The sequence below is a fragment of the Ornithorhynchus anatinus genome, chromosome 16 (genome assembly GCF_004115215.2).
Source record: "Ornithorhynchus anatinus isolate Pmale09 chromosome 16, mOrnAna1.pri.v4, whole genome shotgun sequence".
In the NCBI taxonomy this organism is placed as follows: domain Eukaryota; kingdom Metazoa; phylum Chordata; class Mammalia; order Monotremata; family Ornithorhynchidae; genus Ornithorhynchus; species Ornithorhynchus anatinus.
The window spans coordinates 23497601-23515001 of NC_041743.1; the positions used below are offsets into that span (position 1 = coordinate 23497601).

At 47.4% G+C, this 17401-nt stretch overlaps 1 protein-coding gene across 2 annotated transcripts in view; it reads right to left on the reverse strand.

Annotated features, from left to right (window-relative positions):
- Nucleotides 1-1115: 1115 nt before the first annotated feature.
- The window catches only part of WDR11 (WD repeat domain 11), a 99384-nt gene continuing 83098 nt past the window's right edge, over nucleotides 1116-17401 (reverse strand). For both annotated transcript variants that reach the window (XM_029080466.2, XM_029080465.2), the window contains exons 20-29: nucleotides 13808-13916; nucleotides 11371-11433; nucleotides 10656-10721; nucleotides 9568-9748; nucleotides 8776-8871; nucleotides 7823-7988; nucleotides 7239-7336; nucleotides 6464-6609; nucleotides 4762-4841; nucleotides 1116-2602 (exon numbers count right to left, since the gene is read on the reverse strand). In XM_029080466.2, coding sequence (XP_028936299.1) covers nucleotides 2445-2602; nucleotides 4762-4841; nucleotides 6464-6609; nucleotides 7239-7336; nucleotides 7823-7988; nucleotides 8776-8871; nucleotides 9568-9748; nucleotides 10656-10721; nucleotides 11371-11433; nucleotides 13808-13916 — 1163 coding nt within the window. In that variant the 3' untranslated portion in view covers nucleotides 1116-2444. The remainder of the gene's footprint in view (nucleotides 2603-4761; nucleotides 4842-6463; nucleotides 6610-7238; nucleotides 7337-7822; nucleotides 7989-8775; nucleotides 8872-9567; nucleotides 9749-10655; nucleotides 10722-11370; nucleotides 11434-13807; nucleotides 13917-17401) is intronic.

Below are 17401 nucleotides of genomic sequence, written 5' to 3' on the forward strand. Positions count from 1 at the left end.
TTAATCCCCATTTTACAGATGAGGGAACTGAGGCACAGAGAAGTGAAGCAGCGTGGCTGAGTGGAAAGAGCCCGGGCTTGGGAGTCAGAGGTCATGGGTTCGAATCCCCGCTCCGCCACTTGTCAGCTGTGTGACTGTGGGCAGGTCGCTTGACTTCTCTGGGCCTCAGTTCCCTCATCTGTAAAATGGGGATTAAGACCGTGAGCCCCACGTGGGACAACCTGATTCCCTCGTATCTACCCCAGTGCTCTGCACATAGTAAGCGCTTAACAAATACCAACGTTATTATTATTATGATCAGAGCGGCTTGCCCGAGGTCACACAACCATCACACATTAGAACCCATCTCCTCCGACTCGCTAGCCCTTGCTCTTTCCCGCTAAGCCACGCCGCTTCCCCGATTAAGACTGTGGGCTCCATGTGGGACGTGGATTGTCCCCCAGCTGATTAGCTTGTATCTATCCCGGCGCTTAGAACAGTGCCTGGCACATAGCAGGCACTTAACAAATACCACTGTCACTACTATTATTTAGACACCTTCACAGTTGTAGCTCTCACTAAGATTAGGCCCCACTTTAACACTCTCCCCAGCCCTACACCACTTATATAAATATCCTTACACTCTATTATCTCTCCCATCCATAATCTTCTTTAATGTCTGCGTCTCCACTGGAGGCTCCTACAGGTGGGGACGGCAGTCGCCAACTCTGTGATATTGCTCCGCACGCACTAAGCGCTCAATAAATGCCACTGACCGATCGGTTTTTTTTAAAAAAAAAAAAATACTGGCCCTTGACATGAGGAGACCCAGGAGAAGAGGTGGTGCGGGAGCAGGTCTGGGATGCAGAGGAGGGAGTAAAGGGGGATGAAATACGGAGAGGAACCGAGGTAGGCGTTTACTGCGAACGTCTCCTCACCTAGAACGTCGGGGATGGCTGTCGAACGGAACTTCGATCGCGGATGTATCCCACAACACAACCACTCACAGTACGATCACTTTTTCGGGCAGGTAACCGAGCGGTATCGCGAGGTGTGCCCGCGTCATCGTCGCTAAGGCAGTTCGGGGAATGCGCATTTCATGCCGAGGAGCACGTAGCCGGAAGAAACCAAAGTCATTACGGTTTTCTGCATATCGGTCACATTTTTAATTGGAAAAGAACATCACGAATTTACAACCTCAAATACATTTAGGAGAGTGATTCGGTAAAGCCGTGTAGGAACATCATCCGTTCGACTTGAAACAAAGTTACCAGTAATTCTAAACACATTTAGGTACTGCAAATTCCATTTCTTTGTTGCGGAAGAGCGATGTTGATTTAAAGCAAATGGAATATGACTCTATGAATATTACATTTCTCCACAATCATCTTCTTCTAAGTAGCGATACCAGCGTCAATAGGAATTGAGTTAAAATAATCAAAAGCGAACGAAGAATGTCAAAAGAAATTTTGCAAGCTGTTTTGATGGGCGTTCCATTAACATCTTAATGCACAGGAGATATTTTTCTTTTAAAATAAACCTCTTACTTGATGTCAAAGGCGTGAGTCTAATTCGGTCTAATTCAGGTGATTACACTATTAAATAAAGCATTCGGCGCAAAAGGGAAAACAGATATTTAAAGACGACAAAGGAATGATTTTTAAAGGGATGGTTTTTAAAATGAAATTATTTTAATGCCCAAAGAAAACATTTCATAAATAGGAAAAGGAGAAAGACAACTTCAAAAGTGCTTCGGGTGTTCAAAGTGATGAACTGGATTTTAACTTCCGACACGAAGCTGAGCTCTTAACCAATCAGAGCCTCGGAAAATCTGATTCTAATCAAGGGAATTACAAGGTGAGGATGAAAAAAAATCACAAGGCTGATGAGTTTGCAGGACCAAAGCAGTAAAGAATGTCTCAGTGGACCGCATTTATTCCCCGGCAATTTTCTCCGGGTAGCCTACTGACAGCATTATATACGACTACAAAACATCCAGAGCACCAAGGTGAAATCCCCATTCCATATGCTGCTTTGCCTTTCAAAAATCTCACACTCCCTTTAATCTCTCAGGTGCCAGAAACTATGTTTTGTCTTTTAAATTAAAAAAAAAAAAAGCACTGGAAACAGTGAGTTTTTTTTCTGTATTCCGAAGCGAGATATAAATTCTGCCCCCTTCCCCACCACCAAAAAAACAAAAAAACTTGAGGGTCTATATCAAGAGAAGTACCCAGTAAAGCACGTGTTTCTGAAAAGTATTAAATGTTCACGTTCTCCGCGTATACCTATAAAGAAGGGAAAACGTACCGCGTGCTCACTGGAAACGGCAAGGAAACAGAAAACGTTTTGCTACAATGGAATCTCAATAATCTGTGAGATACGACACGCTGACAGCCAGATCAATCTATCCCTTGACCCCTCACTGATGGGAATGTGGGATTTTTACGGTCCGCATTAACACCTTGTCATTCCACCGTTGCTTCCTCCTTGGTTCGTTCCGGCTCGGTCAGTAACTCTTTACCAGCTGCTCCTGCTTTCTGGGCAAAAAGAACCGTCCCCCGCTTAAAACCCAACACCTTCAGGCTCCGGGCATAATCTGCATAGATAACATGGATCAGTTTATGTAAAGAAACATTAAGGAAAAGAGAAAAGGAATGGCAAATACCCTCCGATCCCTCCAGCCTGCCCGGGAGAGCGGCAATAAATGCGACGTTTGCTTCTTTGGAAGTGATGGCTCAACACGGCTGCGTCACGTTTTAAAAATCTCTTGCGTAGGGCCATATTCAAAAGAGGGACAGACCACCCCAAAAAACCAAAACAATCACGAGCTACGGAAAAATCGAGTTGAGATTCTGAGACGGACTTTTCGGTCGAGGGAGCCGCGTGTATGAAAACGGTCGTGAATCTTTACGTGCGCGGCACAGTGCTGTGGTCTAGGCTGGAAACCACCAACTCCGTTATACTGCACTCTCCCAAGCGCTTAGTACAGAGTAGGACTCAATAAATCCCATCGAGTGACTGGTCTCTCAGTAAGTCTGAGGAAGAGGAAAGTCACAGACCGGTCCAAATCGGGGAAAAATCAGTCGATCCATCGTACCTATTTTGTGCTACCAGCGTGCAGAGCACTGCACTAAGCGCTTGGCTTGTAGACACGATGCCTGCTCCCAAGCATCTTGTAATCCAGCCGAACACTACCCAAAACGAAAGGTTTTCGGCGGCGACACGGTACACGCTCACCCCCAACTGCGCTCCCTAGGACGCCGTACGACGACGAGAACAGACGAGATCGGAAACGATACAAAAGGGCAGAACCGGGGGCTGCGGAAGACTGTAAGACAGAGTGAGGTGAAAATAGGGCAGAAAATTCTCCACCGGCCTGGGGAGACCCGACCGGCTGTTGTACAATGACGGGCTGTTGAGGTGTCCCGTCTTCTAAGGGCCTGGGAGGCCTGAACCTACTCTAGAATACCCGTTTAGCTGCTGAAGCAGTTTCATCGGTGTCATATTCAACATCCAAAGGAGACGGTGACCTTCAACAAACTCGTGCAACACCATCGCCCTACCGGCCCTGAAGTCGCAACACTAACGGTCCGCACAGCTCGGGCCGTGGGAGGCCCGTGACTAGGATATGGACGGCAGCGGGACGACAGTTCGCTCAGAAGTAGATCTGTGAGGAACCGCAAGGAGCCACAAGCCAGGAGGGCAAAATCCATGGCAGTGTGCCAGACGATGTGACACAACAGCAGGCTACGAGGAGATCACTGCGATCCATCGCTAGCATTTCCTGTATGCAGAGTACTAGGTCCTTGGGAGAGACTTTCCCTCACTAAGTTGACGGTCACGTCACGATCGGCCCCCCTAAAGCCTCTTATTTAATCACCTACTAGTCTTTTCATCGTTTTCATCTCCGTTTTCACTCGCGGACCTAAGGAACAGCCTTGCGCTCGGTATCTGTCCTCCCCTCTAGATGGTACCGTCGAGGGCAGGGGCGATGCTTTTTACGTTTATCGTCCGCGCCCTGACGCGGTGCTATCTCCTAGTAAATGCTGCTGCGGATGGTGACGGAGTGAGTCCCGACACCCGGTGAGAGATCTAAAAACGTGACCGTACTTGTGGGAGTAGCTGAAATTCTAGGATGGAAGGGGAAACCTGAGCTATGAATAGCTCTGCAGTTATTTAAATGCCGAAAAGCCCGTATTGAAAAAACAAATCCCCTTGTCGATGATGCTATTTCCCCGTTTTCTTCTCTCTATTTCTTATAACATGCAAACTGGGGGCAGAAATGGACGAATCTCTGTGGAGCAACACGTGCGATTCTATGAATCGTGACACCCTGGAATGCCCTTGTAGTCTACCTTATCGTTCTCACGTTTCAACTCTCGTCTTACAATTCTTAGCCTATTGCTTTTATCATTTTCTTTGGAAAGCATCAAAACGTACAGCACGATGAACCTGGAGCATTATAAGCTGTACTGCCACGCTCTACGAGGGTCTAACCTTAGTATCCTCGGTCCTTCGGTTTTCACCTTTGCCCGAGTCTCCACCCCTCTTTCCCCCATCTGATACTCACGCCTGTGTCTTCTGGCGACGCTCCTGACGCCTCTTACCTCAGCAACCCCCATCCTCAACCAGATGGAGCGAGTCAGGTAGCTATGGGGTGTGTATTTCTTGAAAACGATACGGTTTCTCCGCCCGCAGACAGAACCAAAGAGAGTCATCTCTGTTCTGCTTAGATTGTACATCCGGATACACACCCACCCTCTTGCTTCGGAAAAAGGATATTCGTATCTTCGTTCTCCTCGATCGTTCCATACTTCAGACAGGCTTCGACAAATAAAGCGGCTCTATCGAAATACCTCATGCTGTCAAATAGAAAAATAAAAGAAGCTAGGCATGAGGACGCGCACCCCGACTTAAGTCCATTTGGATAGCATCGTCACTCCTGCGGGTACGGAGGCTAACGTGAATTAATCCTGCGATTCCACGTCTGACTCTGAATGAGTCACTACTGTTGCTGTTTTTTCAAATCAAAATATTTATGCCATTGCTAAGTAAACCGGGAGTGCTGATCTCCTGCGCTGCATTAGCAGTTGACCCAATTAATACTTCAAATGGCTTTTGTCTTCAGGGCTTCGGAGGCAAGGGAACACGTGATATTTCTCTTCTGCTTCCACCAACTGATGTGGAGGTCCCTGGTTCTACACCCATCAGGATTCTAAAATCCTGTCTGATTTAACCTTCCCCTCCTTCCCGCGAATCCCCTTTCTGGGTACGACTCTCCCGGCCAGCTAATTATTTGCGGTCTGAAGCATAGTTTTATTTATGCACATGCCTGGGAGGAGGGAACCAAGTCTTGTTCAAGCCAAGGTGGTGGCTCTAAGCCCATCCCTCCAAAATAGAAGGGTATTAAATCAATGGGATTTACTAATTACAAATCTGCACTGGGGGGGATCGATTTTCTTCCGGCTCTTTGGCAATTCATCTACGATTTCCAGTATCTAGTGGAATGGAGATGTCACACACCGAGGCCTGTAAATGCCAAAGTCAACCTATCTTCCTTTTGAAACTACAATACGTCGTTGGCTCTGCTCCAGGGTCAGACACCTCCACAGCCCTTCGACAACAGTGATTTAAATTGATTCTTGAATGTCCTGGAGGGCAGGTCACCCAGGCTGGCGGCAGTAAATACCTCTAAAGGTCTACCTTCCGGGTCCTTCGCCATTCTTTCCTATTAGGCCTTGCACTATTTTGGACCTTCCCCCTCCTCATTCACCGGTATCGGACGTAAGCCAGAACTGGCTGGAACTCGGTTCTGGTATACAAAAGGAGTTCGGGATGCGTGTTCTGGGTCGATACGGCTGGTAGGGATGGATCCCTTTCCCCCCAGGGGATTTCGGCTGAGCTGAACAACCGCCCCGCCAAGACCCCTTTGGCTCTTTGGTGTCAGCTCCCTGTGGGCGGGGAACGCGTTCTTTCATTCATTCAATCTGATTTATTGAGTGCTTACTATACTCTTGTGAGAGTACAACAGAACAATAAACTTTCCCCGTCCACAACGAGCTTACAGTCCAGAGGGGAAGACGGACGTTAATACGAATAAATAAATAAATTACGTCTAATAAATAGATACAAACACGTCTGCTGAACTGTACTCTCAGAAATGGTTAGTGCAGTGGCAGACATCTAGTAAATCCTCAATGGATGAGGAGGAGGAGGAGGAGGAGAGGGAGGAAGAGGAGGGCCAGCAGCTGCAGCCCTGCCTCTCTCCTATTTCGCCCTGTCCAGTGGGCTCAGGTTGAGCGCCTGGCCGGCCCTCTCCTTCGGCCCTCCCCCCGGAATCCCCTCACCTCCGGGGTAATGGGGGTCGGCGCTGATCCGACACAACAGGAAAACCCTATATTTTTAGCAGGTGAATAGAAGACAGACCCTGCGGAGGACCCCATCGGCTCATCGGGGGTCCCGTCGAAGCTTCTCAACCGTTTACCTGTGGAGCATCTCTGCCACTCTCAGGAAACAGCCCAGAGACAGAAGGACAAGGATGGCCTTTGACTTCTGGTTGACTTGCGGAGAGCAAAGGTGATCGACCCACCGTTTCAAAACGTCCGCACATTCCTCTGAATTTAAACGTACCTTCGGAGAAGACCCGCATTCAAACGCGACATTAGACTTTCCGGAATCAAGACGTTCAGCCGCAGGCGACTTTAAAAACTCAACTCAAAATGTTTTTCCCGACAATAACGAGGATAGCGGCATTTGTTAAGCACTTATTACGTACTACGTGATGGGGCAGATACAAGATAATCAAGTCGGTAACAGTCCCTGCCCGACGTGGGACTCACGGTCTGAAGGGGAGGGAGAACGGGTACCGAATCCCCATTTTACAGCTGAGGAAGCCGAGGCACGGAGCAGTCAAGTGACTTCTCCGAGGTCCCGCAGCAGGCATGCGGCAGAGCCGGGTTTTTAACCCAGGCCCTCGGACCCCCAGGCCCCCGCTCTTTCCTCTAGGCCCCGCCACCGTCCTCCGTGAGGTGGTTCACGTGTTAACGACTGAAATTACGAGCGTGGCTTTGAAAGAATGCAGGAAGAGCTGGAGGAATGCGGTTAGTAAAATAAGAAAAAAAAAAAGTAACACCTCCGGTGCATCCCCAGCCAGCTCCAAGGGCCAAGAAATGCAGAACCGTATACATCCATCCACCCGCCGTTCAGGTGAGAAAATCCGGCTTCTGTCGGGAGCGGTAACTCAAGACTGAATGACCTACCTTGGCAAGCCACGCCGCACGATTCCATTCACCGTACGTCTGCAAATACCGACAGGCATCGGCAGCTTTATCTATCAGGCAGAGCAACTGGACTCCCTCTGAAAAATTAAATGAAAGCCACCCAAAATAAACTCCCAAGAAAAAGAAAACATTCGATTCCCTCCATCTGGAGGAATAGAAGATTTAGGGGAAAAATTAAAGTATAATTTTGCCGCGTCCCAAGTACTTCAGACATCATTAGGTGAGTATTTTTGCTAAGCGTCTAAAGAGAAACATTAATAACACTGGCCTACGAGTTCTACAAGACTGCACCGTCGGCAGCTCCGGGCCCACCATCTAGAGAGTGTAAAGATTAAGGACTGGGATTTAAAATAGATCGTGACCGGTTCTTCACTTTCAAATAAGGTCACCATTATATTGGCAGGGGAGATTGATGTTACTGGGATTTTGATTTTCATAATGAGAGGCTATCAAAGTTTCACAGAGAGTTTTAGGCAAAGAGGGAGCTGCCGTCAGATGCCGCGTTTCCTCAAACCGACGACGAATCCTCCTCGGGCCAAAGCACATCCGCACACAGTATTTACCTGCCAATTTGCCATTGGCTATCATATTGGTGGCCACCAGCTTGATGGTGCTCTGGGAAGGGCCGGAGGAGGTGACTGTCGTCACTAAGCAGGCCTTCAGGGAGTCGCAGTAATAATGCTGATTCTCCGGACTTGTCTCCAGCAGCAACTGCACGGCTCTGTCGGTCTAGTAAGGAAAAATACCGTTACCGAAACGAAGAGGCTTCTTATTATTTTGATTTTACTCTTCACAGTGACGCGATGATAATAATAATCGCGATGTACGTTGAGGGCTCACCGCGTGCCGGGCACTGTACTAAGCGCAGGGGTGGACACGATCCCGCATGGGGCTCACAGTCTCAATCCCCATTTTACCGATGAGGTAAACGAGGCTCAGAGAAGTGAAGTGACCTGCCCGAGGTCACACAGCAGACAAGCGGAGGAGGCAGGACTAGAACCCAAGACTTTCTGAATCCCAGACCCACGCTCTATCCACTACACCACGCTGCTTCCGCTCCCGGCCGCCGTCCACTCACGCCCCTTCGGGAACACTGTCTGATTACCACCCCCGCCCTAGAAAAACAGTCAGATCGTTTCCCCACAACTCTAAAAACACACAACACCCTGGACCTGTCCCCTAGAATCTGTTTGATTCCCCGGGTCCCCACTATATTTCTCCACCAAGCGCGCTTGATTATTCAAAACTCAGAAAATCTGAGTGTTGAAGTCTACGCCACGAAACGCCACAAAAATCTTCTCTCACCCCTAAAAATAGCTTGAATATTGCATTACGCACGAACTACAAATATATACCACCACTAAAACTTTTGTTTCTTTTTCACGGGTGACGGGTTAGACAGAAGAATTCCTCTGTGCTTCGAATGTGTGAGCCTCAAAAACCGGCCTCGCACAAACCCTATTTCTCCACAGAGTGAACGGAGACAGTAAGCGACGGCAAGACATCCACTCCATACCTGGCCCAAGAGGAGGAGCTGGTCGGCACATTTCCGCGTATGGTCGTAGGTCGACCGTTTCCCCTCTTGCAAATTCACCCTTTCCAGCTGAAATTTCTACAGCCGAAAAGAAAACGAATCGTAAAAATGAGACCACCGTGTTGATAACTTCTAGGCGGATACAGTCGATACAGTTTTAGGCAGAATCTGAGAGCAGCGAGGTACCTGTTAAAAACCTTTCGTTATAAGCTGGCTTAACTTGTGTCATCCATCAGGGCGATCTCATCGTTATCAGTCACGTGATGATTGCCACTGCATACCTTGGGGGGCAACGCAGGCCCCCCGCCCTCAAGCAGTTTCTAATCTAACGTTCATAAACACGGCAATCGTCCTTATCGATTGTACACACTGTTAAAGCAGAAATGCACGTGATTGAAGCTAAGAAATATCACCTGGCAATTATTTAAATCAGGATTTTGAGAACCCAAACTACAGCCTCCATCTTCAACTACTCCTGTGGAATTTAGGTCTCTTACGCACGCAGTCCTGCGCCATTTATGTGTGCGCGCGGGAGTATACGTGGGATTTATGCCTCCGTGCACACATACCTACGCCATTTACGTGGGCGCGTGGGAGCATACCCAGCATACCTCACAGACAGGGATGCTCATAATACAGGAAGGCAATCCACAGGGAGGAAGTTTTCTGGTTCTTCAAGAAACTGTCTGCTCGACAGTTTACCGGATCTAGCGACACACGATCTAAGTATTTCAGATAACATTCCTGGAGTCTTTTAGAGGCAAACGGAGGTACCTGGAAGTAGGAATTTTCACAGAGAATGTCGTAACATATATCCAGAGGGTCGGCCAATCTCTCCTGAGGAGTAACGACATCATCCGTGGCTTTCGTGCTCGGCGGTCTTTCCTGGGAAAAGCTATGCAAATAGTGGGCAGCGACGGTCCAGAAATGCAGTTCCGACTCATCGCCGAACAGCCTGCGAAGCCGAGGCAGAGTGGAGAAGAGATGAACGACGCTATTCGACAACTATCTCCCGGAACTGCCGACCCTGAATCCCACCTCTTGTCCCGCAGTTAACATTCCTTGACTCCAAGGGCTGCCCTGAGGTCCAGGGCCGGAGCCGGGTGTGGGTGAGGCAAGGTGGACCGCCGTCTGTTCCGCCAAAAGGATGCGCAACATCGGCATTCCCAGGGAGGGCTTGGAGGGAGGTCCACTGGGACACGGATCTGAGCGGAATGGCACAATCCCTACTCAGGGTGAGGTTTATCGTGAAGTTTTCTCCTTATGGGTCTTGAGCCAAAAATAGATTTCTCTTCTGCAGAATAACCCAAAGATTTGGTCCTCTCCATCTCATCAGCTGGAAAAATTTGAGCTCTGGATTAACTGAACTACTAACTGATTTCTCTCGTCACTGACCTAACATTACCTCTTGGAGTAAATATTGGTGGGCGGGGGGGTCTCCTCCTCATCGGTATTTATTCCGCGTCTGTGTTTTTGAAGCACTTGGCTAAGATAATACAAATAATACCGGCGGTATCTGTTAAGCGCTCACTATGAGCCAGGCGCTGGGGTGGATACAAGGAAACCAAGTTCTCGGGAGAGGGCAAAAGTAGCAATTCACATGAGCACTGCCTTCTGTCGGCCTACAATACTGAGAGAGAGACCGGTTTTATTTCTATCTCAAGCTCGTTCTGATCCTGTCACCCTGGTGTTTCTTTTTCTGTATCTTTTCTATTAAAAGGAGGGGGTAAGATCTAACGATGAACCCTCCTACGGGAGACCACCCCCTCCGAGCCCTTGAAAACAGGTCTCGATTCGTTTGAATTCTAACGTCTGCGCTGAAAAAACACAATCAAGGAAGAAGGGAGCCGACTTCGGTTTACCTTGCGACGAGGAGACATCGCTGCAAGACTGTAAATTCCGGGTCGAGTAAGAGTCTTTTGATGTCACTGGAGAAAGCAAGCCAGATCAGCCTAAGGCACGGGTTTTATTCATTCATTCATTCAAATGTATTTACTGAGCGCTTTCTGGGCGCACAGCACCGGTACTAAGCGTTTGGGAGAGTACAAATTGTACATTACCATACTAACGGCACTATAAAGAGAAAAACAGACACACACGAGAACTAACGGGACCGAGATCATACAATAATCCGGTCATTTACTGAAGGCAAGATGAACACCTGTGATTCCCAAGATATATCTTCCAAATAAATACAGTACAATAAGCTAATCCCCATTTGACAGATGAGGCACCGAGAAGTGAAGTAACTTGCCCACAGTCACACAGCCGACAAGTGGCAGAGCTGGGATTCGAACCCGTGACCTCTGGACGCCCAAGCCCGGGTCCTTTCCACCGAGCCATAGATACTTAGTACCGACTCTTCAAAAACCTCATCTAACGACTACTCCCTTAAACTGATAGAGAAACCTAATGGTTACGGCTTCCAAAAGGAAAAGCCGTCACTGAACTAAATCTAAATACAGTACGCATTCCGGCAGATGCGATTCTTCACACTGAGGACGACCGGGAGAGACTCGTCACTTGGAGTAATTTTTTCTCAAATACATTTCTGAAATGTTTAGAAAGAACGCTTACTTAGACAGCGCATTCAACTGCTCTTGAAGCATGTGTGTTGTATCTTCGTTCTCCGGATAGTCACTGTGTAGAAAAGGGTTCGAGTTAATACACTTTTACTTTAACGCATATTCCTTAATTCTCCGAGTTCCCTTTCCCCTTCTTCATCATTTTACGCATCTGGAGGCCCACAGCATTTCCCCTTTCCGTCTCTCTAGCCTATAAACTCTTGGTGGGTAGGGACTGTGCCTAACCGACCCTACTGAGAAGAGAAGCAGCGGGGCTCGATGGAAGGAGCCCGGGCTTGGGAGTCAGAGGTCGCGGGTTCTAATCCCGGCTCTCCGCCGCCTGTCAGCTCTGTGACTGTGGGCAACTCACTTGACTTCTCTGTGCCTCAGATACCTCATCTGGAAAATGGGGATGAAGACGGTGAGCCCCAGCTGGGACGACCTGATCACCTTGTATCCCCCCCCCCAGCGCTTAGAACAGTGCTTCGCACATAGTAAGCGCTTAACAGATACTATTATCATTGCTACTTTACTCTCCCCAGCGCTCAGAACAGTGCTCTGCATACGGTAAGTGCTCAATAAATAGTATGGATTCACTGACTGCAACCTAGTGATACAAAAAGCACCTCAGATTCTTTTAATCACTTGATGAAAACCCATTTGATTGAAGTTTCGTTTCTCTGAATATATTTAACCGGACAACTTCAGCTCTGGGCGGATGGAAAGATACAGAGTAGGTCCAAAATCAACTACATCACGGAAGCAGCGTGGCTTAGCGGAAACAGCGCGGCCTGGGAGTCGGATGACCTGGGTTCTAATCCCGGCTCCGCCACTTCTCTGCCGGGTGACCTCGGGCAAGTCACTTAACTTCTCTGGGCCTCAGTTCCCTCATCTGTAAAATGGGGATTAAAAATGTCAGCCCCACAACCTGATCACCCTGAATCTACCGCAGCGCTTAGGAAAGTGCTCGGCACAGAATAAGCGCTTAACAAATACCATAATGATAATCTGATCTAAGTGCTCGGTGAAGCTGGATACAGTGGGAAGGCTTGATTCCTGCCTCCTGCTCAGAGTACATTACAGTGCCCTGCCTCCAGGTTGCGTTATTGAAGTTCCCAAGGAAAAATTACTTTAAAACAAACCAAATGAGGCACCCTAAAGTCAAAACTCTCTTTCCCACCAGGGTATCTCCCTCCTTCTTCAGATGGATTACATCTGTGACCAGCAGCTCAAACCAATCATCCCAGCTCTGGCAGAAAGAAGCCATCCAAGCTGGAACGAGCAAGCCTCCTCGACTTGTGTTTTTTTCCCTCCTGGCACTTCTCCCACCAACAATTAATACTGGTGTGTACTGGGCCAGATGAATCCTTCCTTCCTGGAAACCCACAGGGCCCGAAAAAAATCTCTCTCATCCCCGAGAGTCTCACTGAACTGAGCTTTACAGTCGGTCTGACTGGAGACCGACCCGAAACCCTCCGTGCCGACAGCGGGGCTGTTAGCTGGCCCGAGTTCAGAAATCTTGAAGACCGTGGGGGAGATTTTCTGTAGAGAGTAGAACCTCTACGAAAACAAGAGCTGAAAAACGGGTCTTTCCCGACATGAAAATCCAGTCAGAGAAAGACTCAATCTTACAAATCCTGGGAGTAGCATTCTCTTTGAAATCAATGGGCCCTACATGAGGGGATACCATTTCAGAACTGTAATAATAATGATAATAATAATTACGGTATTTGTTAAGCCTTACTATGTGCAAAGCACTGTTCTAAGCGCTGGGGTTGATACAAGGTAATCAGGTTGTCCCACGTGGTGCTCACAGTCTTAATCCCCATTTTACAGAAGAGGTAACTGAGGCACAGAGAAGTTAAGCGACTTGCCCAAAGTCACACAGCTGACAAGTGGCGGATCCGGGATTAGAACCCGTGATCTCTGACTCCCAAACCCGGGCTCTTTCCACTAAGCCACTCTGCTTCTTAATAATCCCACCCTTTGACATCATGGCGCGAAGGAAATTTTTCGTCAGCTGCCCTAGGCGTGGCCACTGCCCTCAGGAGTTTACAGTTTACAGACTAAAGTGAGATCACCTAGAAAAAATACTTAAAAATATATACTTTGCCGCATGTTTTATTTGCGTGGCTGATTTGGGAGGTCCTGAAGATGCACGTGTCCCATCCCTCGCTACCGATTTGTGTCTGATGGCTCAAGGAACGGTTTGGAATGGCGGGTACGTAACGACGGGAAGACAGGCAGGTATTTGAAATCCGGTAATATAATCACAACTACCTAAATCACCATATGCCCACGGTCTGATTTTCAAGAGATTCATCCTGATTTCTTTGTGACCCTGGCTCTATTGACCAGTGGTTCCGTTCACTAAAATTTTTTAACGACAAACCTACAGGGTCGTTTTCAGACACGACGGAGAGAAGTAAATTCCCACTGAACAAACTTACACATCCGCGATGTCCAGAGAATATCTGCCGTTCCACGGCTGGTGTAACAGGAATGCTTTTAAGGCTAAGGAGGCCTTGGGAACGAGCAGATACGGACACCACACCGGCTCTGAAAGACAAAAGAGGGAGAGAGAACTTGACGCCTAAGTGTCAATATCGTAGGCCATTCAGACAACATACGTCTCAAGTGAAAATGAAAGGTGGCCGGGCCACCGTCTAAATCGCTTAAAACGGTGCTCTGCACAGAGTAAGCGCTTAACAGATACCAACATTATTATTATTAGTAAATCTTTTGATAAACGGACCCCTGTGTAAAATACCCACTGGCAGACGGTTGAAACAAGAGATTTCTAGGAATCATACTGACATCAACTTTGCAATCCATAAATTTTGATTTCCTCTCTTTCCAGTAATGGAAATGTTATTCTTCTAATAGACCATGGAAACTCGGGGGCAGGTACTGTACGGTGAGAAGTATTCGTTCATTCAATCGTATTTATTGAGCGTTTACTATGTGCAGAGCACTGTACTAAGCGCTTGGAATGTACAAATCGGTAACAGAGCCTGTCCCCCAAATCGGGGGAGACGGACAGACAAGAACAACAAGTACAAACCGTTCAAATGGATGGATTAATGAAATCAAGTCTTTATCACCATCAGTGGTGCTTTATGTCTGCGAAGCACCGTGCTAAGAGCAGCAAGTCATATGATCTCTATTCACCCAGTTTCTTAAATGATGAAGTGGACGGAAAAGAATCGGTCAATATACGGTATTTATCCGCGACTGCATTCATCGAGCATTTACTATATGCAGAGGACTGTACTAAGCGCACGGGAGAGTTCAAAACAGAGTTGGTAGGCATGTTCCCTGGCCAAGATGAGCTTAAGTAGCAGGAAGAAGAAGGATACGACAGGAAATCAAGAGAATAGGATGAAAGGGCTGACTAAATATGTGAATATAAAATAAATAAATAATAATATAAATATAACCATATATTTATAATAATATAAATATAAATAAAAGACCCAGAGGTACATAAGTGTCGAAGACAAGGTAGTATGGAATACGTAAGTGATACGGCAGGGTTGGGGTGATGTGGCTGGACTGGGATTAAGTGGGGTTGGACGAGGGGAATGAAGAAGGGAAGCGACACGGCCTTGTGGATACAGCCCGGGCCTGGAAGTCGGAAAGACCTGAGTTCTAATCCTGAATCCGCCGCTTTGTTCCATCTGTTAATGGTATTTACTGAGCTCTTACTAAGCGCTTGGGAGAGCACAATACAACAGAATTAGCAGACACGTTCCCTGCCCATACTGAGCCCATACTTGTCTGCCCTGTGACCGAATTGTATTTTTCAAGCGCTTAGTACAATGCTCTGCACACAGTAAGCGCTCAATAAATACGACTGAATGAACAAATGACCTCGGGGAAGTCACCTGACTTCTCTGTGCCTCGGTTACCTCATCCGCAAAATGGAGACTAATATTGTGAGCCCCACGTGGCACATGGACTGTGTGCGACCTGATTAGCTTGTATCTACTTCAGTGTTCAGAACAGTGCCTGGCACGTAGTAAGTGCTTAACAAATGTCATTAAAAAAAAAAAAGGAAGATGGGGAGACCTGTGGTTTGGCCAATACCAACCTCCAAGCCCCGGAGACGGGGTGGATAAAGGAAGGAGAGATGTGAGCCTATAATAATAATGATAATAATGGCATTTGTTAAGCGCTTACTATGTGCAAAGCATTGTTCTGAGCGCAGGATGACAGTTGGTATGGAAAATAAAGTTGGTGGAGAGAATCGAAGCCAACGGTAAATTGATTTGCCCTCTAACATCTGATATAACTCTAATGAAATTACCAAGCCCTCCTATTTCACACAGTGCTACCGTACAAAATTCCACGTACTGAAAATGTGAATCTTGTGGCAACTTTCAGCACGCAGTCTTCGCGCACGCAATACAACTCTGTATTTCATATATACATACAAATGAAGAATGTCTGGTGTATGGAATTACCCAACTAGGCACCTATTATAGGACATGCTATTTCATTTTGAATAGTAAGACTCTGAAAAACAAACATTTGGGAACTTCATGAAAACGCTACGACCGATTCACTCAATCATTTCAATATTTCAAGTAAATTATCCGATCCTTTTCATTATACCGAAATTCTATTTTGGCAGGGCCTTCTTTACACCTGACGGAAATCTGTCACCACCAACACCGTTGACACCTTGAGCTAACATATTTACAAATGTTTTCGACAATGCCCCGTATTCTGCCCAATTTAAAGCATTCGAAAAGTAACGTTACGCCAGTTCAGACGCTACTGAGGGCAGCTTTCTAGCCGTCGTGCTTTGAAAGATCCTCAGAAGCGTCATTTCCCAGTTAGGTAAGTAGTTTTGATCTTTATGAATCCCACCATCACATACGATCCCTTTCCCCCCTTTCCCTCCGCTCCTCCCCCTCTCCCTTCCCCTCCCCTCGGCACTGTGCTCATTTGTAGATATTTTTATTACCCTATTTATTTTGTTAATGAGGTGTCCATCCCCTTGATTCTATTTATCGTGATGAAGTTATCTTGTTTTTGTCCGTTGTCCGTCCGTCTCCCCCGATTAGACTGCAAGCCCGTCAATGGGAGGGATGGTCTCTATCTGTTGCCAAATTGTCCATTCCAAGTGTTTAGTACAGTGCTCTGCACATAGTAAGCGCTCAATAATGTTGGTATTTAAGTGCTTACTATGTGCAGAGCACTGTTCTAAGCACTGGGGGAGATTCAGGGTAATCAGGTCGTCCCATGTGAGGCTTACAGTTAATCCCCATTTTACAGATGAGGTAACTGAGGCACAGAGAAGTTAAGTGACTTGCCCACAGTCACACAGCTGACAAGTGGCAGAGCCAGGAGTCGAACTCAAGACCTCTGACTCCGAAGCCCAGGCTCTTTCCACTGAGCCAGACACTACTGAATGAATGAACACGAGGTCATAACCAAGGGAAATCACAGCAAGGCAAAGAGTTAGGAATCAGGATGAGAACGTGGCGACTCCTGAAGGTACGGTCCGTCCTCTTAACTCTGGACTCTGCCTTTTCTGTGGGTGGGAGAACCAGTCTATTTTTCATGCACATGAAAGGCATTCAGACCTTGAGTAACAGATACTGCTTGGCTTTAAATCACTTAATCACCTTGCCCCCTCCTACCTCACCTCACTACTCTCCTACTACTCAATCAATTGCATTTACTGAGCGCTTACTGTGTGCAGAGCACGGTTTTAAGCGTTTGGAAAGTAAAATACAGCCACCCACCCCGCACACTTTGTTCCTTTAATGCTAACCTTCTCACTGTCCCTCCATCTCGTCTCTCTCGCCGTCGACCTCTCGCCCACATCCCACCTCTGGCCTGGAATGCCCCCTCCTCCTATCAGACGGAGAAATGCTCTCCCCCACTTCCGAAACCTTACTGAAGGTCCATCTCCTTCGAGAGGCCTTCCCTAAGCCCCCTTTCTCCTCTTCTCCCCCTCCCTTCTGCGCCGCTCTTCCTTGCTCCTTCATTCATCCTCCCTCCCATCCCCATAGCACACATGTATATATCTG